This window comes from Cupressus sempervirens, chromosome 3, assembly GCF_028749045.1.
Source record: "Cupressus sempervirens isolate cs-2001-9-10 chromosome 3, ASM2874904v1, whole genome shotgun sequence".
NCBI classification, from domain to species: Eukaryota; Viridiplantae; Streptophyta; class Pinopsida; order Cupressales; family Cupressaceae; genus Cupressus; species Cupressus sempervirens.
In genome coordinates, this window is record NC_143120.1 from 149,061,032 (window position 1) to 149,083,322 (window position 22,291).

Here is a 22,291-nt window from a genome sequence, read left to right on the forward strand (position 1 = left end):
AAGAATGAGCAAAAATCAAGTTCTGGAATCAGCCCAAAATGCCTCCAAACCCCTTAAAAGAGGGCATAACCGTAACTCATGTCCAAGAGAGGTTAATGAAACATATTTTAATAATAATTTTTATTTATTAGTCCAATGGTTTCCAAAGATTAACCCCCTTTTTCCGAAACTTCACTTTCTTGGGCCTGCTTGCCTTAGCAAAGATTATTATTTTTTAATTATTTGAAAAGGGGACATGACATTGACCATGTCTTTATGGGTGTTTGTACCTCTTTCCCTCTCTTATCGTTCTTGGTTCGTCTGCAGGAGACTTTGGCCCACCTTTTCAGTTGCCTGTCATCTCACCCGTCTGCATTAAGGGGGGGTTATTCTATTGTTCTAATGCTTCCGAGGTTTGATGGTTTGATAGTGTGAACTATTTATTCAATGGTTGATCCTATATACAAGGCAATTGTAGTGGCTGGCTACCTATGCATTTCGGTGAGATGGATCATCTATCATATAGACACGCTCAGTTCATGCCTTCTTCTTCCATGGAGGTTCTTCAGATTAGCAGTTTTCTTTTTGATGGCAAATTTGTGGCTTCTTCATGCTTTAATGATGTTGTTCATGATCACTCCTTGTTCCTATTTTAGAGGATGTTTCCCTAGTTGGAGGCTTCTTTAGTTCTTCACTAGGTTCTTACCTCTTTTTGGGGATGGTTTTTCCCACATGGTTTTCTCTCTTTCCCCATTTTCAAAGGTTGCATTTCTTTGCATTGTACATGGGTACCTAACATGGCGTCGTTGTCGAGATCCATTCTGCATTAATCTTAGTTTTGTGAGCTTAAGGCATTTCCCTAAGTTGCACTTAAGGGGGGGTGTTAGAGTAAATAATTAATTTACTAATTATTTATTCTATTTAGTTAAGCTTACTTAGGTAAATGCATTTCATTTATTAGTTGTAGTCTAGGAGTTAGTTATAAGTTGTTGACAATAGGGGAGTTTGTTCTCTCCTAAGTCATACTTATCCTCTCACCTTGTTCGAGGACTTTTTACCTCATGTGGATGTATGCTTAGTTGTCACACTTATCTCCTAGCGTCTTCTAGCTTGTTCTAGGAGATTCCTTGAGCTCTTTATATTCGAGCTCCCTCATTGTATTTTGATCAACACATTCTCATTCTTGCATATTGTAATACATGTTTTCTTGTGTTGCAATATCTTGTGGTCTCTCATGTCCGTTTAGGGTTTTATTCCCTTGCTCCACGCTCTTCCTTCCTTGGCTTCCCTTTGATAGGTTATTGCATGTAGGTGATCTTGAGCATCTTTAGAGTTGGAATTCATCAACTCCAACATAATGTATTATCAAATCAATAAATATTACAACTCACTTGCAATACAAGTTCTTACAAGAACATTACCTCAACTCAAACTTGAAGGAGCTTCACAAGCACCCTTCTAGCACTCGATCTTGCAAATGAAACTCCATGCTTAAACTCCTCCCCAAGCCCTTCTTTCATAAGCTTCTCACCAACTAGAATCCACTTGCAGTTTTACTATACCACATGCAAAACCTCCTTGACACATGTTGCATATGCACAACTTGTGTTGCCCAAGATATGCATGAACCAAGTTAAAAATAGTGTCTCATGCCCAAACTCTTATGCCCTATTTTTTACCCTCATAATTGTCATGACAAGTGTCATATAGAATCTAAAAAATGACCCTCCTATATTATACTATGGACAAGGCATCTTTTGACAACCCATTTTACCCTTCCCAAGGCACTAACATGTGGAAAACTTCCCAACTACTTTTGGAACTATCTAGAAAATATTGCAAGGTTGAGACATGCTATCTCAATAGATATAATTGTCAGTATTATAAATATATGCACTTCTTAACCACATACATAAATTTTATTTTAAAATTATCAAAAGAATTTGGCCAATTTTAAAAACCTTCTTTCTAATTGAGTTTCTTTTCCACATAAAATTAAAAAAACAATAATGCAACAAACAACCAAATAGAAAAGAGTCAACAAAACCCTGACAAAGTTTTCTGTTTTTGCCCTCCTCGCCAATCAAAATCTCTACAGCACAACCAAAATCCCCTTGAACACAAACAATATTGAGATTAAAAATAACAATGCCAAAAGTATTTAGTTGAAACCCACAAACCAATAGTCATAGCCATGAAAAACAAAGTTGGTACATTTCATTAAATACTCATTATCTCCCAATATCTTGCAAAGCCAAGTTGCTTTTGTCTTACAAATGCAAAATGTAAAAGGTGGGAAGGGTGAGACACACGTCACCACCTCTCCAAGCATAACAGTAGCCACCTCTCCAATGAAAATAAAAAGTCAAGACTAAAACAACACACACAAGATGCATTTGTGACAAAATATAACCATAAAAAGTGAAAATTAGGTCTAGAACAAGCCGTCAACAATTTTTGACAAGAGGAGTGACAACTTCCCATTAATGGATCCCCATACAAGACATCTATCAATATAAATATAATAATCTTCACTGTAACCCTACTTTCTTTAATTACTTTCCTAAAAATAACCAAAATATTTATCCTCATTAGCACTAATTAGCACTAATGTGTGTAATGCCTTGTTCTCTATACCTGAATGGACAATACTAGATTAATCTTAAGGGGACGTTGTTTCCTTTTTCAATTACACAAATTTGTCACTAATATATGCGACGTTAGCCAACGTGATGCTAAAATTTGACTCCTTATGAATGGATATTGTTGCATAGCAGTTATGTTGGGAACTTGGATAATGAGAGCATGGAAACAGCGAGAACAATCGGTGTTTCTGGTCTTTGTAAATGCAAACCAATTGCGCGCTTCATTTATACTCCTTGCAATCTTCGAGAGTCCAGTATTCCTTTAAGCAAGAACAAGAAAAGTAAGAGGGTGGCAGTAGATCGAGTGCAGTGTGAAGCAACCAGAAGTAGAAGACAAATATGCCTGGAAAGTGCTGGAGCTATGTGGGCATTGTTGTATGGGTTGCAGTCTCAGGAAGCTGAGGCCAAGGACATTCAGGTGGGCTCCTACCTTCCCCCTGCTCCTTCCAATGCAGGTTTCGTGCAATTCAAGGCTACCAACAAGGACACTCCAGCTCTGCGTGCCGGTAGGAAATTCTGATACCTATTCCCAAACTCTTTGATAATTTTGGTCAGTCATGCTTTATGAGATTTTTGGGAGAGTAGTGGAATTCGCCAGAAGATTAAATTGGTTAATAGAAAACCCAATTCAATTTGTCTGCGTTTCCAGGAAAGTTGAGCCTTTAGAGTGCTTTACTCCTAAAATTGGTCGTCGACTAGTGGATCCAAGAGTGTAATTAGCTCCACTTTTATATGATGGTAGTTCAACTTAGAGAAAGGGAAATATATTTTGGAAAGAGCTAAGCCCGTTCGGTAGTATTAATGATATAGGTTCCTGCAACAATTGGAAGCAAGGTTTATAACATATTTCCCGTATTAAGATGGGACCTCATATTTTTTTAGCATTAACAACTTGGAGGTTAGTTAATTTGCTAGTTGTCATCTTAATGACTTTTATACATTGGCAAGTCTCTTCTCTAAAAATCAATCAGCAGCATTTTTTCCCTGACAGATACATACGTTTTTTCAAATAAGAACTGTACAGTTACACTTGTCAAGTCAAGCATTTATTGTACAGCAAGAATTTTATTTAGAATTGTAACCTATTCTACTACTACCACAAGTTTGGAATGTGCTTCAAACTATCCCTTTTTATCGGAATCAATAAAATTTGGACTTAGGTGGGGAGTTTCGAATGCTCCCATTACAGGTTGGACTGCCAATTTACCTAGAGCCCCTTCCTCTTATAGTGAACAATTGACAATGAAATCCTTATTGAAATCTGAATGCGGACAAGTCAGGTCAGTGTTCAGAGGCGTTTTAATTAAGGGGTAGCTCCTCAAGGAAAAGAAATTCAAATAAATACAAATGGTGCAATAGTAAATGATTTGTCATTTGATCAATCAATATCGTCATAGAATAAGCCAAGCTCTGGATCTTAAAAACTGTCAGTTCATTAGCCAGATCCTCATTTGTCCTCTTAGTCTGAAATCACAAGATTGTGCCCATTATGCATTATTGCATTATTGCAGTGTGCAATAAGTCATGCCGAAAGGAAAACACAACGTTCCATGCCAATAGATAGAAGGGCTTGTCACTCCACCAGTACTTGGAGCTTACTCTACTCATGTGCAACCCCAATATATAACTTTTGGTAAACACAAATCCCGCACATAATAGAAATGACCATATAAAATTTGCAAATCCATACTTTTTTCATGGTTAGTAAGCTATATGTAACTAGGTAAAATATTCATTGTGCAATCGATATTGTTTCTAACCCATAAATAGGGAGGTCTTACCTCTAGTTCATATGAATAAATGGAATTCAATGAAAAAAAGCACCTTAACAAGCATTCTTAAATCATTTGTTAGTACCAAAAATTGGTACTCCTATGGAGCTTTGCACATTGCATCAGATTTTTAGTCAATATCCTTGATTACATTTAGCCTAGACCTGCGAATATACATTGTAATCTTCATTGCAGGATAGCATCAATATCAGCACTTTGGATTATTGGTGATAACTACTCGGCAAATATATCATCTGTCATTTGCAATACAGAGAATTTGTTCCACCTCTATAATTATGTGGTTGCATCAATAATTCATACCTTTGATCTACAACAACATTCATAGTATAACATTGTCATACAGCAATATAAATACGGTGTGACCAAGGATTGTTTGCATTGATGTGAATTTTATGACCACTTCAACATGCAGAATCAAATACTTAGTATTCCAAATGAAACCCCAAATCTCTAACTCTCTCTTGAACAAAGAAGCTCATATGCTAAGCAATGTATATAAATTGTGTGATCAAATGAGACAACCCCAAGGTTCCTTCTTATTGTGGACTTTCACTCAGTTGTAATGATGTAATATGTTGGGTATCACAAGGAGACTTACATTGTTCATTCACTGGACATCAACTACTTCAACCACTCCTAACCAAACAAACTGCAAAGGATAAAGGTTGAGAAAGCTATTCTACTCCTAGAATGCAAGAGATGATGAATGTCTTTGTGACTCTACTAGACTTAGGTTAGCCATTGACATCAACCAAACTAGTGCGATCTCCTAAGGTAATGGTAAGATGTTCAAAGTTCCAACTATTACCATTCCATTAACACCATCAATTGATGCATATTGATGTGCAAGGAATCATTGAAGTAAAGCTCATCAATATGCTGGTTGACCACACAAGGCAAACTTACAATCAGCAAGCTGCTAGTGGTATGCTCTATGTGAGTTCAACAAAGATGCATCCAAAATCACTTCCATTCAACTAAACACTACTTTTAATCAACATGAAATAAAATCCTATAATAAGTGAGGAAATGAAGAAATCATGCAAAACTCCAAAATGATACAAGTAATCTGCCACGAAGACCAACAATGAATTATGAACAATCTCAGCAGTATGATAACAACAATTTCAACAAGTCTCTCACTTTGAAATGACAAGGCATTGACCTTTTATAGTTGTTCCCAGTGCACTGAATGGCTCTATTTAATTTGAAATCAAGTGCAGATAATTTAATTTGAAATTATCTCCTTGAGCATATTCCTTTTAGGAAAATTCAATGAATAGCTCTTGCCCACCTGTAACCTTAATAATTCTTTTGGTTATTTGATCTCTATTCTTCATGTTCTCACCAAGTTTTGCAGATCCACCCTGATTTTCAACTTTGAGCCATCTTGTTTGTCTTCTTCAATGGATGGCTGGCCTTGAAGTCCTTGAGCTTGATCTATCAGTGTGGAAGCCATCTTTGATTCTTTCCATAACCCTTTTGTTTCTAAGCCATCTCCTTCTTTCATAGTTACCTTGCAAAACAAAGGAGACAATTGTATTAAGTTTCTGAAAAGATTATCACGAACGCGATTAGAACACTGTTAAAATGATTTCAACATGACACCTTGATGAAAGAAAAATTACTCACAAATTAGCATCAAAACATAATTTTCTATTTCAGACTTGATTTCTGATTTGATTTTCTTTCACCACTTCAGATCTGATTTTCCATGGGATAAAGGCTTGGCTGTAAATCAAAACGGTCGAACTCATGAAGCAACACAATATAGAGGGCAAGTTTTCTCTAGCAACAAAGGGCAGATTTTATGGTGGGGTTGGACGCTGCTGTCCATACAAAGTGCAGATTCCACACTAGGCTTGGACAGCCTTGTCTAAGCATTGTGTGGATTCCATACTATGTTTAGACAAGCTTCAAACTTCCTTCATGCAAACACTCTTGTCCTTTTCACCTCTGAAACCACCTTGATGTGTGATGTTTCTCCGAGTTTCAAGTTTAACAATGCAATTACTAGATCTGGGTCTGATTGGTGGTCTGACTAAGGCAAGCAATATTGGAAATCAGACACTCATGTGGCAGGTCGGAAATGAGAGGATCAAGTGGGAGGACGGAATATAAAATATAACAATTAAGTAATCTTTCCTTTCCCATACTTTAAGTTATATTTTATGTATATATTGTCAGGATGCTGGAGAGTGGTTTCAGATCTCAAGGAGTTATAATGGAGATTCTAGATTTTAGAAGATCCTAAAAAATTTCAGACTCAGCCAAATTTTAGTAATCAACACATTTTTTTTATAGTTAAAACTCAATCTCTTCTTGTTCTGCATCTTCACTTCATCCTTTTAGACTTCGGCCAATTCATTTCATCACAAAACTTTTGACTTCTATTCCACATCCTTGACTAGCTTGACCTGGATCTGACTCACCTCTTTGGGTTGACTTGACTCCCTAGTGAGTCAAAGTTGCTAAAACTCATCTCTTAGACTCAAAGACTTGAAAATTGCCACTGGACTAAGACTACCTGGGACAACTGCCCCACTATTGAGTGAAAAGAGGGGATCCCCATTTGTAGTGGAGCAATGGTGTGAAAACTTGACAATAGTTTGATCATCAACTCATCTGAAGTATATGCAATCTGGACATAACTTTGAGGTGACCCATACATAGCCATACATATCCACTTTCCCTGCATCTCACTGCCCCTTAGATCTTTGCACATTCATGTTGGTCTCCATGCAATAACCTCCTTCAGTTTGTTGGTTCCCAAAACCGCAGATTGGAATCCTACGAGCTTTGCCTGCTCGATGCTGGGATATCCAACCGGTCAAGGCCAACTTGACAAAACTGAACAACACGGTCCGAGTTCCCTGCACTTTTGGTTCTGCAAAACCGAGGTGGGTGTACTTGATACTGGAAAACAACCTCAAATCCAAGATGCTTAAAGCAAATCGGTTAGAACACAAATACAACAAAAGCTTTCAAAATGGCAAGAATTATTGAAAACTTCAAACTTGTGATTTATGAATTGAGAACAAAGGTAAATGATTGAAATAATGTTTTAAATAAAGAATAAGTATAGATTAATGCAACAGATGAATATATTAATTCCTCAAAGGCAAGAAATGAGACTTTTGCCAACATATGGATTATGAATCAGGAGTAAAAGACCAGTGCCTAATTAAATAGGTAATCAGAGTCAACATTATAAGTTGAGACATACAACTTTATAAAGTTTAATATATTTAATTATAAACAATTTTAATAATTTAGATGCGAGGGATCAATTATATAAACGCAATTTAAACTAGTCTAAAATGCACTTTAACTCCTGCGGAGACAAATTAGACATAAATACGGAAACAATAAAATATTTCACAATATCTATGTTTATCAAATTTAAAATGCAATAACGACCCAATCCACTTATCTGAATATTAAAATATTTATAGAAAATAATTTAAAATCATTTATAAAGGACACAACTTAATAATAATTTAAAACTCCGAAATATAAAATAAATAATTATGCCAGAAATAAAATTGCAATAAAGACATTCCTTATAGATGATCAATCTATTGTGAATATACCCAGACCGCAAAATTTGCTCATTAATCCACCATCCACAGGCTTAGTTCAAAAATTCGTTTCTTCACCCATTGAAAAATATAATACATCACAAAGCATAAGATAAGTAAAAATTTTAAAATATAAGAATCAATATGAATCTCCCCTCTCTCCTTTTACATCTTATATTTATAAATATCCGAAGTATATCAGTTGCTTTTCTAACCATCGCAACCTTGTAAGCAACACTCTACCTGTTGCCTAATTCCATGATGCAGCTATAATAGGCAAATAACAACAGAGTTGAGATAGAAGTGAAAATAGTCGATCGATTCACAAATCCTGCAAAACTTTATAAAATAAAACAACCACATTAATCAAACAATGAGAAGATCTAGGATAATGCTTAGAATGGAGTCCCTAAAAATAGGGTTCCATCACAGTGTACCACTTTTATCTACATTGTGCACATAGTCTCAAGCCTCCATTCGCCTACACTACTGTCATTGCAAAGATTTGGGAAGCTCGATAATGTTCGTCACATATTTGTTTGCAGCCATTGGATTGCACAACCTACATATCAATTGCACCATTCCACAATTATTATTGTGCATCTGTGATTGCTCAGAAAGCCAACCTAATTGCAAATCTTGAGTCACAACCAAATTAGAGGAATGCCATATTCTTATCAATAGCATCATCAAAATCATCAGAGATCAGACCATAGTCCATTCATATCGGTTGTATTCTAATTGTAAATTCAGTAGTATATTGATTATTAGGTGGCCTATCTTTGTTGCACATTGATCTGAAATTGATTCTCGATCTCAAATTTATGCTTTCAAGTCTCTGTTGTCTTTGCAATTTCATGTTTTCAATATTTGGGACATTACATATATCTTCTTTTGGGCCTAGCGTAGAGGATCTCTTGGGCCCCCTAGTATAGTTTCTTCAGCCCACCTCTACAGTGAGTGATTGTTGGGGTGGAGTCAAGGAGTGTAAATCATAAGAGTTTGAATGAGGGTGGCATGATGAAGGGGGGCAGTTATAGGTACCCTTGTTAGGTACACCACCTCATATGAGATGGTGGAAGACCACATGGGATGGTATATTTTCTCTTGGGCCTAGGGTAGAGGATGTATTGGGCAGCTTCTCATGTTTCCTTGTCCAAATTCCATTATGGTCGAACCCTAATAACAAATTAGATATGTTATATGATTAAAATGATTATGAACATATGTTCTTATACCCTAATAATGTTTGATCTTATATATTGTATCTTCAGTAATTTGTGTAAAATGCTTGCAAGATCTCAACAAGTTTCTATCTTGATTCACATTCTTTGGGTAGAGTTATATCTCTAACTATATCATGTTCCCTATTTATTGAATTTGTGATTCTAGGGCAAAATAGAGGGTCATCCCAAATGTGGACATTACAAATGGTGGAGTGTAATAGCTGGAAATGGTGAGAGCAATAGTCCCCAAGATGAGATTTATGATGACCATGGAATTTGTTATGACTTCTTCACAACATATTTGCAATTTACCATCACTACTCTTTTTCATTATGCTCCCTTTTCATTCTTTGAAAACATGTCTAAGTTTGAATACCTTTGGACCAAACTTTTGTGCATCCCCTTGATATCCCTAAATGGAGCATTTTAAACTGATTGGATACTGCCATAAAACACATCTCGCCTATGGATGGAGTTGTGTTTGTCATCAATTAATGTTCCATCCTTGTTTCCACACCAATTCTTGTAGCTCTATTCACACTTCCTCAAAGAACTATTTCTTCTTTCAATTTGAATTCATCTCCACAATTTTATAGTTTAGGGTGAATTTTTCAAGGGAATAAAGAAGCTATACACCCAAAACCATGTTAGTATATCCCAATCCATCAACTTGGAGTCATCAAGCATAATGTGTCTTCTTAAGGTGAGGTCAAGATGCCCTATTTTCTTGGTACATGTAATGGTGAAGCCATTTGCAAGTATAACATTGAATTCCTCAAGCTTCTCTATGGCTAGTCTTCTCTTGGATACTAGATTCTTATTGAGGAAACTATAAGTGGCTGCACTATCAACAACATTGTAATCTCTTGTTCATGACAGACTCCGTGCATTTGAAATGGATGACATACAGGAGACCCAAAAACACAATTTCGTCCTCCCATTTTTTCAACCCTCATTCCTATTAGGCCTTGGAGGTAACACCTCAGGTTGAGGAAAACACTTTTGGAAATGTTCCTTTTTCTATCCTATTGAAAGAGGTTTGGAGCTGAAGTTGTTCTTGGCCACTATATCCTCAAGATTCAAAGCTCTTCTAGTGGCATCCTACAAATAAGCCAGATCAATGTCCCTCACCAAACTCTTGAGTGGTTTGGTTAGATCATCCACAAATAGCACAATGAGTTTCCTCTTGATCACATCTGGAACTGTCACTGATAAAGTTTGAAGCTCTGCCACATAATGTCAAGTGCACTCTCTTGCCTCAACTATGCTATCTCTCTAAAATTAATCTATAGATCCTTCTTATCAAATGTCTCTACAAATTTCTGGCTAAAACTTTTAGATCAGCAATAGAAACATGCCTATGTGCCATTGCGTCATGGTACCTCCATTCATGAGCCACACCCTCCATGCCTACTTGACATCTTTTCATCTCATCATTTGGTTGTGGTGGTGATTATTGCCCTTGTTCAAACTGACCTTCTTCTCTTTGCCAAAAATTGGCCCAATAAGTCTATGAAGGGGGATAGATGAAGACTTAATTATTAGTTGAGTTGATTCCTTCAGCCATATTCTGATTTGGTTTCATAAAACTTAATTGTTGATTCATTCCTATTGATGTGAGTTTCATTCCAGTACAACATACAGAATCAAATACTTAGTATTTCACAATGAAACACCAAATCTCGAACTCTGTCTTGAATAAGGATGCTTATATGCTAAACAATGTATCTAAATTGTGTAATCTAATGAGAACCTCAAGGTTTCTTCTTAATGTGGACTTTCACTCAGTTATAATAATGTGATATGATGGTCATCACAAAGGGACTTATGCAATTCATTCAATGGATATCAACTACTTCAACTTCTCCAACTACTCCCAACCAAATAACTTGCAAAGGAAATAAAAAGTTACCTAACTCTAGGAATGTAAGATAATGTTGATGATGGGGTGAGCCTCTAAGCAATCCTTGCTTTGCCGTATCAATAGGCATAGGAGGGTGAGAGCTTCTAAGGATGCAAGAATGATTTTTACATTGTCAATATTCATCCAAATACTCTATGAAGGTGCAATCCAAATGATCATCTCCAATAGAGATAACACTTGTAATTTAGGCCTAGACTAGCTGTGCACCTTTACTTACAATCAACAAGTAACAAAAGGTATAGACACTAGCTTCATCAATCACCATTAAACTTAACCTTCCATCCATCTTTTCAACTTCTATCCAACGTGAAATAAAATCCTAATCTAAATGAGAGATGCAAAGAACCATTTAATACTCTGAAATGATCATATATATCCACCATGCAAGCACAACAAATGAATAAACAACAATTTCTGTAGTATTTTGGCAACAATTCTCCAACATAACTCTCTTTACAAACGATGTGAGAAAGCCTTTATATAGAGGGCTCAATTACAATGAATGACCAAGATTGATTTGAAATCAAGGGCCAATACTAGTCCACATAAGCCCTAATTAGGGTTTCTGTAACCATAATTACAAATATTAAATGCTTGTCCAATTACAATTAAGCACCACCTTGTGGGCCAATAGAAAAATTACATTGATTTCCAAGGACCAATGAGAAAATTCAAATGCATAACAACCAGATAAGGTGCAATAGCAAGTGAACCAATAATAAGAGAGCATTTGTAGAAGAAGCCACCACCTAGCAGACCAATGAAAAATTCAAATCCTGCTATGAACCAATCAAATAAAAGACCATGTGGGCCTATGCCACTTGGTGCTGAATGGGCTAATCAGAATCAGATATTTATTCATCAACCAATGAGCAAATTTAGGGCCATGTGGGCCTATGCCACCTCATCATCTTGGGAATTGTGCTCATCCTCATTCTCCCTTTAACATGAAATGTACCTGGACACAACCTCATTAATCATTTCCATGGGACTCTTGGCATGTCCTTGTTGATTGAGCAAAGGGCTGCCACCTCAGCATACTCATCTAAAAACTCGATAGATACCTCTTACTTGGTGATGACAAATCATTGTTAAGCCTTTAACTGTGATGGATCATATTCTTAATCACTTCATCTTACATATGTTTCATGCTTGGCTCTCTTGCTCTTCTTACATCTTATCATCTTCAAGGTGTTCCAACTCATAGATTTCAACTCAGCCTTCCTTCCAATGCCAAACCTTTGTCGGTGTCATAATGAAGGGTTTGCATACTACAAATGCCTTGATCTTCTAAGTTTCCTTCTTGGATGTGTCAATCTCATTGTTGATGAATCCTTTTTCATTCTTCACTGTTATCTCTTGCATCAATCTCTTGAGCTTTTGATTTCACCCTTCTTGCTTTAACATTTTCAATGGTCCCAGCTTCCTTTCCTTTAGCTGCTTGCCCATCTCCCATTCTATCCTTTGCTGGCATAACCTTGATCTACATGGCTCGAGGTCTTGGCCCTGTGGTGTTTTCAGCTCTTCTCTCAATATCTAGGCCTGCAACAAACATTATAAATAAGATTTTTTTTTTACATAATAAAATCTGGACAGAAAAATTAGAGGCTGTAGACCAGAACCTTTGATGCTTATATCAGACTTACAAAATAGATTTATTTGGACACATTACACCATAATTACATTTCTATTATGCTAACTTGATTTAAATTTGCGGAAAAAGATGAATTTAAATAAACAAATCAAAAAAGGTGACAAATCAGTTAACTCAAAATCAGAAAAGGAGATTGATTTGTTAACTAAGCTTTCTAACCAGATGGATCAGTCAACTCCTTAAATCTCTCCCAATCATGAGAAGGTGATAAGGCTGTTAACTGAGTTTCTCAGATCTGATTGCTCTGTTAACTCTCCTGATTTATCTGTTAACCTCTTCGATTGATTTGTTAACTCAGTTACAACTTAATTACATTTCTATTATTCTAACTTGATTTCATGCTATGTTTGACCGAAAAGATACAATTAAAATTCAAAATGAAGTCTGATATACAGTTCTGAAAATGAAAATGGACCTCAGTAAATGATACTAAAATTATGATAAAAGGCTGAAATCAAACTACCTTCCTCGGAATCTAGAGCCTGCAGTTTGATTTAAAGTGCTAACTACCAGCCCCTAATGTGAAATTGAGGTTTCATCTTATTGAAAAAATTGTTGATATCAGACCTGCAACCAAGTTTATCTTGCTGGTGAAGGCTTCCCGAGATCCCAAAAATCAGAATTTAAATGAGTGGAAATGGAACTTCCTTGACAATGTCTGCCTGACATATGGTTTTGAATGACTGATCTTGGTTTGCAGATGTAGGCCAAAAATGATGGATCATACTCTGTTACTCTTCAGCAATCACAGTGAATGAAACAAATTTCTCAGATCAGCCCCCCTAGAAGTTCAAATTTTCTGAGCTTGCTTTGCTTTTGAAATGAAAATGATTTTCTAAATTAAGAATGACTGCCTTGTTTATATAGTGGATCGTCTCAATAAGGGGTGCAGCTGTGAAAACATTTGGATTTTAAATGCTTGCAATCACTTATTTAATGGGGGCTACCTTGAATTTTGAGTTGATGTCATAGCATTTAATGCATTTCTTGAAAACTTGAATTAAAAACCCTTTGCTGGGTTGAAACCTCTTAAATTATCAATTGTCATTAAATTTGTGTCCATGCTCAATAGTTCAAGGAAAATTAAAATGGCATAAGGTTGCATCAAGTTCTGCATCATTGGATCTGAATTTAATTAATCCATTTACTTCCTCAATTGCATCAAGTTTTGTGCCTGATTTTAGCATTTAAATTTCATTTGGTGATCTCACCTCGAGTTTAGTGCCCAATATTTAATTTCCTAGGTCGAATTTGGGCCCGGGCACCTTGATTTACAGACCTTATGAGGGCACATGTTCCATTATGAAGGGCTCAAATCAAGTCTGACCCAATCCCCAACCCATACGCTATCTTCCAAGGTTGCTTTGCCTAGAATTTTGGGCCCAATGTCATTAAAAAGGCCACACGCTTCCTCATTAGGGCCTGCACTTTGAGTTTAGAGCTCATGTTTCTGAACTTTAATAATTGTTATCTCAGATCTAGGTTTTATCAGTCCATTTTTAGTCCACACGTTACATTTAGAACAGGGTTTGGCTCATGTCACATTCAGGTCTGATTGGCTTTTGGGCTCACAAAGAGTCGTATTTTCATGCTTAAGTCCAGATTTCAAATTCCAATGCAGCTTGACACCTTGATGATTAGATTTGGGGCCTATGAGGCCACTTGTCCATGTGTTTCATCATTTAGGACCTGATCTAGCTTGATAAGCCCATAACTAGTATTCAAGGAATCTTCATTTTGAGTTTTGATCTCTTAATGCAATGAGTTTTAAGGCCCCCGTTCACATGTATTTTTCACTGCCCCTTAAATCTGGGTCCTTCTTAAGTCTTGGTGTTGGTTTTGGAGGCCTAATTAAGGCCTTATCTTTTTCAAATTACAGCCTGCCCACATGTTACACAAAGGGCTGCAAATACTATCCTTGAGACAATTTTATGAGCCCAAGGCCTCCAACTTAGAATAATGAGGGCTTATCATTAGCATTCTAGGACCTTTTGAATTGAGTTTTAAGCTCCTTCCCCTAGGATCCCTATTTCCTTCTTCCTTTATTAATCATGAGATACGAAGGTTCTTTGTGTACTCTTTTGAGATGAGAAGAGGCTTCTTCTACCCGCTTGAGATGGGAGGAGGCTTCGTCTCCCTTGACTTGGGATGAAGGGGAGTTTCATCTGTCTCCATACTTAGCCAAAAACAGCTCAAAATCTCTCTTTAATATTTGACTTCCAAAGTTAGCCAAACTTTGCAAATTTTATCAAAATTAGGCCTCAAAATCCTAGATTGTTACTAGCACTAACCCAATCACTTAAACCTACCAACAAAAAAAGATGGGATCCCCATTTGCAATGGGGCAATGATGTGAAAACCTCACAAAAATTCCCTTCAAAGCGTAATTTTCTTTTGCCATGGACTTTCTCATTGAAATACCTTGACCAACTCCTAGTTTTCATGGATAATGATTTTCTAAAGATTTGCCTCTCTACCCTATCACTCATGGTTTCATGTCCTTTCTTTTCTTCACCAATATCCAATTTCCTTATCACTCCCTTGCATGGATTTGCATCACAAACTATTCCACAACTGGCACACATATTGGCTTTGATATCATTGTAATGCCCCCTTCATTTTTTTCTATGTTTTTTAACTTATATTATATTTTACTTTTTAAACAAGAAACAAACTAAACAAAAAATCTAAAATTTAAAATAATGATGGAAAATACTTGACCAAACCATCAAATACTTAATAAGCCAAATTTCAACTAAACTTGATAAATTTAATGAGTGGTACAAGCCCTAGGCTATGCTCCATGGAGTTTTGGGGATGGGGATGTTTTAGGGGCTATGGATATGTTTCCGGTATAGGTACGGTTCAAGGCCAATTTTTAGGGGACGGCAGGGGATGACTAATAAAAAAAAAGGGAAATATTTATATATATATATATATATATAGAGAGAGAGAGAGAGAGAGAGAGATTTCAAATGTGCAATTCTTAACATTGATAAACCATTTGCCATAGACATTTTAGAAGCTCAATACATTGCAAATTAACAAAATTCAAATACTTTCATGGTAAACATATGGTGTAAATGTAGCTAAAATGCCCAAAGGCTCTAAGTTTCATGCATGAAATGACATAAAATATTGAAATGTAAACAATAGACATACTCATATAAGTCTATAGCTAAAATACTAAACAATAAACAATAACATGGAATTCCAACTTGTTGTGAGGTTCTCACACCATCGCCCCAAATTCTTTGGGGACCCCCTTTTTTTTCTTTTGATCACCTCGACAAATTTTTGGGTTGTCCAAAATTTTTGAGTTTTGAAAATTTCATGCCTTGACACCTTCAAAACAAATTTGGGGAGGCTTAGCTTATTTTCACCTAGCTTTGCTTGATTTTCCAGAGCAACCAATTTCATCCTTAGGCCTAACAAAATTTTAAAGAGCAATATTTGGCAAGATAAAATTGTAAATTTGTACTTAGACGTTTTCCTTTGAAAATCTGGATATAATTGTGTAAATTTGAATAATCTTTCAAAAGAAAAAAATAAATTTGTTAGACTTAAGTTTTGGAAAATCTCAAATTTTTCTTTGGTGAAAATTTTAATTTTGTTGAAATGAGGCTAAATTGCAAAAAATCGATTTTTGGCTCTAGAAGAAATTTTATTTTATTTTTGTCAAAAAAATATTTTGGCATAGCAAAATCGATTTGGGTAACAATTGCAAAAAATTGGCTTTAATAGATTAAAATTGCCTTGAAAACTTTTTACCTTTAATGAAATTGGTAATTTAATATTGAAAAATGGCTTTTGGTTAGCCAAAATCCAATTTTAATGACGTATTAATTACTAAATCCTCATTAAATGGAAATATTTAACATTTCCAAGGCACCATTTAATTTCCTTTTGCAATTTAGAACTAATTGGCAATTTTAAAAGGCAATTTTCATTTTAGCAAAATTAATATTTAGCTAAATATTTAATTGTGGGCCATAATTTTTGCATTAATTATTGTTTTTTCTTGCTCTCAGGGTCCAAGTCGGCTAGCTTGGGGGTAAGAAAGTTGGGTATAAGAGGAGACCTCTCTCCCATTTCTTCCTCACTTCTCACTTCTCCTTCTCAAGGCGTTGGTGATTTTGCAAGAGCAGATCTGCACTCTTCTTGCTTGGCGAATTTTGTGGAGGGCGAAATTTGTGGGAGCTGAAATTTGTGGGAGCCGAATTTTGTGGGAGCGAAATTTGTGGGAGCCGAAATTTGTGGGAGATAAAATTCTGATTTTTGCAACAGGCTGCAATTTTTGCCCTAGGTTGGGTAATTTTATTTGGAGGTGAATTGCATGATAAATTTCTGATTTGCAAGGGATTTGAAGTTCTTAAGGTCAAGTCCTAATTTCAAAAAGTCGCTGTAAGATTATTGGTTAAGGCGAATTTTCATCATCTAGAGTTGCAAGGGGTCCTTAAGCTGACATCCTTCTTTCGTTCTAGTCTTAGGATTGCTTCCCTTGGTTTTACTTGCCTTCTAGTCCACCACTCTACCATCCCGTAATAGGGCAACGAGCATGGAGGATGTTAGTGCAAGTAAGAATACCAAGCGGACAAGACTAAGAAAGACAAAGAGGATATGATGCCCAAAAGACCCTTCTTCTCGAAAATGAAGAGAATAATCGACACCAATATCGCTACAGTGGACATGATACGGATGAAGGATAGACTAAAGGAAGGACAATCCCCCTTGGCAAAGAGGATGTCAACGAGACAGATTTTGGATCGAAGTTGGATGAGTTAGGAAGGATTGCTATCAAGAAAAAGCATTTGGGCACCCTTTCCTCTCTCAATGCTTTTATTGGATTTATGAAAGAATATGAGAAGGATCACGAAAGGATACTACAAGCAGCAAGCACTGTGGTGAAGTCAATGGAACTCAGAGCAAAGCACACACCTTGTCCTCCTATGGAAGAAGTTAATGAAAGGCTAGCTAAGTTCATTGCCTTAGCTAAGAAAATAAAAGAAAAGGAAAGATTTATATTAGAAGATTATTTGATGTAAGCTCAAGTGGCAATTTCCCTTTCTTCTAGAATAGGACAAGTGTCTATTTCTGATTGGCCACCATTTTGGTGCCTTCTCATTGGTTGCCACTTTTTGCATTTTTTTCATTGGTCCATTGACAAGGTGGCAGCTTCTCATTGGCCGATGGGGTGACAACCCTAATTAGGGTTTTGAGGATCCAATTTGGATCGTTGATCTTGTTTTGATCTCCATCGTCCGTTGTATTTCTGGCCCCTATATAAGGCCATTTGCTCTCAGTTGTAAAGTGTTGGAGAAATTGTTGCAAAGATAATACCAAAATTGCTCTCTTTTTCATTGTTGCGATTTGCATGTTGATCAAGAATACTAGGTATTATTGCATGTTTTCTACTTCCACTTAGTTAGATTTCCTTTCAAGTTGTTAAAGTTGGTTTCATTTCAAGTTGCTAAGTAGGAGTGAAGTAGATGGATAGTTGTATGGTAGCATTGGTAAATGTTTGATAGGGATCAATACTAGACCACTAGCATCCTAGCGGCTGGTTGGGAAGCTTTGTGTGGTAAACTAGTTTATTATTCCTTTGAATCATTGCACCTATGGAAGTGAGGCCGTTGGTCAACTCTCATGAGGTTCGATCCTTGTCCATTTGCTAACCTTCCATTCATAGGAGTAGGAGTAGAATAGTGAGTAGCTGGGTAGTTGAAGTTTAGAGAGAAGGAAGTTAGAGGAGTAAGTTAAGTATCAGCGCACATCCATTCACCTTCCACAACCATTGCTTTCCCATCAACATCATCACTGGCAGACACATCCTCCATCACCACCGCCATCAACATTATCTGCCACCCGCACATTTCACAAACTGAGCCACCATCACCTTCATCCCACCAAAGTCCAAGTCTTCCTCGAAAGAATAGTGTAAGGCCGCCTACGTGATTATCAGCAAATCACATCGATAAAACTGAGTGAGTATCCACAAGAGTAAGGAACATTGGAGTTATTCTCATATCCCATGAGCAATAACTTTTCAAGAGAGGAATTGTATGTTTGATACTCTGTATCAAATGTTCAATTACTAATATGTTATGTAAGTGATACAAAACTTGCATTAACATTATTTGGCGCTAGAAGGAGGGCCTGAAAATTTCATTTTGAGGATTTATTGACATTCAATTATGAAGAAGAATGGTACTCCCTAGATCAAATCAGCCTAGAGCAACTTGGAGAACACTTCAAGATCACATTGTAGCATGTTTATGCTCAACTGCTTGGGAGGAAAGTGAGAACACTAGAGAGTACCTGGACACCGTTGACGTGCTAAATCAAGAAGAAAGAAAAGCGAGAGCTATTGAAAGGAGAATTCAAAGGAGATTAGAACATCAAAAAGAATTGGAAAGGAAGCTTGAGAGAGAAAAGAAAGCACAAAGACAAGCTCAAGCTATTGTTGAAGAGAACTTGAATTAGAGACAATCAAGTTGGGATCATTTTCAAGCTGGATAGAAAGATTGGGTCTTTTTCCCCCGAAAGATTTGAGAGACTAATATCTGAAAAGAGGCAAAGGATATTGAGAAATACACCACACCAAGAGGAGGACTTACTTGTGTTAGAATCTCCCAAGAAACCAAGGAATCGTCGGGTGGCTGATACCTCAAACTTAGCTAGCCCCTCAAGTAGTCTACCAGTTCAAGCTCCAAGCAGTCCACCAGTTCAAGCTCAAGTTAATCCACCGATTCAGACCCTAGTCAATCAGCCAGTTCAAGCTCAGATCAATCAACCAACAATGGCTCAATCACCATGGATCCAAAACAATGCCTCACCACTCTTATTCCAACAATACCATGATCTACCAAAGAATCCGGCGGTATTCTGCTCCAAGTTTTTTGTCAATGACCCTAATCATATAGCGGACGAGCATATCAAGGTATTCCAAGAGGCATTATGCAATAGAAGAATTTAAGAGGAAGATGTCGCATGTAGGCTTTTCCCTTATTCACTAAGTGAAGAACCTTATTACTAGTTTGTCAATTTACCAGCATCATCAATAATAGGATGGGTTCAACTCAAGGAAGCCTTTCTTGCAAAGTTTGGTATGCCCATCACACCACTGGAATTACATAGAAGATTTGTGTACATAAGGAGGCATGATAGGGAGATGATAAGTTCCTTCAATGATCGTTTCCATAAGGCTTACACAAGATTGCAAGCCCCTTACACAATGACAGAAGTTGGTGCATTGGAAGCATACTACAGTGCCTTAGACAACCAGACGGTTATGTTCACGAGAATGGCGAATCCTGCTCCCACAATGTTAATTGAGGCCTACACTAAAGCAATTGAGATAGGAAGGCAATTAGACCAACAAGGAATGGAACCCCAAGGTGCAAGATATCCAAACAATCTGGTTCCACAGCTTGCATACCAAGTGCCTGCAAATCAGCTAGTAGTACACTCGAGGCCTCCATTATCTCAAGCACCGTCATCAGTACCAGTTTATCTACAAGGAGCAAGTTCCTCCACAAGGATGCAAGAAGAAAAGGATGAGATGAAAGAGTTGATTGACCAAGTCAAGAAGCTGTCTACAGAAGTCACCTATTTGAGAAACTAGAACAACCAACTCCAAAGTTCCCAAAGAAATAATCAAGGGAATAATTGCCCGAATCAAGGTGGAGGTTATCAAGGAGGCTATCAAAGAAATTATCAAGACAGAGACTACCAAAGGAATGACCAAGGTGGTAGCTATCAAAGGAACTACCAAAACAATAACTATCAAGGTAATAACCAGTCACAAGACCAAGGATACAACAATCAGTCCAACCAGAGGAGAACTTGGAATACGGGTCCAAACAATGGAAATGTGGTGTCGCCACTTGATAATCAAGCTTTAGCAGATAATAGACCAGTGGACTGAATATTCTTGGCTGAGTCCGCCATGTCCAAGTATTGTAGATTCCATGAGATGGATCAACATTCGGAGTTAGCGTGTGCAAAATTCAAGAGAGCATCTAAACTGTTCCAAAACATAATAGATGAATCAAATAACCAGAAAGATGTTAAGGTTACAGGGTATGAGATTGTCCCTTCCCCAGGATATGATCAATGTTCGACTTTCAAGGAGTTTTCATTCCCACCAGAATTTGAGGCTTATGAAGAACCCCAAGGGAGATTTCCTCCCAAGTCAACAAATGAGCCAGTTGATGAGGTAGTAGATCAGAAAGGATATGACAATGGGTTGGATTTTTCTTTCCTACCTTTGGAAGATACTGTTCTAGTTCAAGGAATAGGTGGGAACTGTTGTGGGCTTTTCACACCATTGCCCCATTGCAAATGGGGGGCCCCCTTTTGTCTCTTGGTCTTGTCCTTCTGGCTTTAGTTCTTGGTAGTATTGGGCTCAATCTTCTAAAGTTCCCTCTTTCAAATGAGAATTGGTAAAATTGGCCAGATGTGGAAAGTGTTGTACACGTGGCTTTGAGAATGGAAATTATTTGCTTGTTTGAGAATTGAATGTCTTGACTTACTATTTTTAGAAAGTCTATTTTTAGTAAGTCTATTTTTAGTAAATTTCACTGCCTCTCAGATTGGCCTTATTTTGACTTTGGGACAACTTACTATTTTTAGAAAGTCTATTTTTAGTAAATTTCACTGCCTCTTAGATTGGCCTTATTTTGACTTTGGGACAACTTACTATTTTTAGAATGTCTATTTTTGGTAGGTCTATTTCTGCAACAAGTGAGCTATGGTTGATAAGGGTACATGTGTCTATATCCAAAAGAATGAGCAAGCACGACAGTCAATCAAGAAAAAAATGGTTAAGTCTAGAATCACCCATGAAATATCCAAAAGTAGAAAGGCATGAAAATAATAGGAAAAATGGTTGTCGTGGAATTTTTCCATTGTGGACAAAATCCAAGATCACTCAAAAATCCTACCTTAGAGAAAAATGGTTGTTGCAGAATTCTTCCATCATGGACAAAATCCACGATCTCTCAAAAAATCCAGCCTTGGAGAAAAATGGTTGTTGCGGAATTCTTCCATCATGGACAAAATCCACGATCTCTCAAAAAATCCAACATTGGAGAAAAATGGTTGTTGCTGAGTTCTTCCATCATGGACAAAATCCACGATCTCTCAAAAAATCCAGCCTTGGAGAAAAATGGTTGTTGCGGAATTCTTCCATTATGGACAAAATCCACGATCTCTCAAAAATCTAGCCTTGGAGAAAAATGGTTGTTGCGGAATTCTTCCATCGTGGATTCCACGATCTCTCAAAAAATCTAGCCTTGGAGAAAAATGGTTGTTGCGGAATTCTTCCATCAGGGACAAAATCCATGATCTCTCAAAAAATCCAGCCTTGGAGAAAAATTGTTGTTGCGGAATTCTTCCATCATGGACAAAATCCACAATCTCTCAAAAAGTCCCGCCTTGAAGAAAAATGGTTGTTGTGAAATTCTTCCGTCATGGACAAAATCCACG

The 22,291-nt window shown here is 36.9% G+C and overlaps 1 protein-coding gene across 1 annotated transcript in view; it reads left to right on the forward strand.

The window, feature by feature from the left end:
* The first annotated feature begins 2,716 nt into the window (after nt 1-2,716).
* Nucleotides 2,717-22,291, forward strand: part of PPD6 (thylakoid lumenal protein (Mog1/PsbP/DUF1795-like photosystem II reaction center PsbP family protein)) — a 42,821-nt gene continuing 23,246 nt past the window's right edge. The window contains 2 exon segments of the mRNA XM_089818727.1: nt 2,717-2,756; nt 2,759-3,130. Of these exon segments, the coding sequence (XP_089674853.1) occupies nt 2,732-2,756; nt 2,759-3,130 (397 nt within the window). The 5' untranslated portion in view covers nt 2,717-2,731.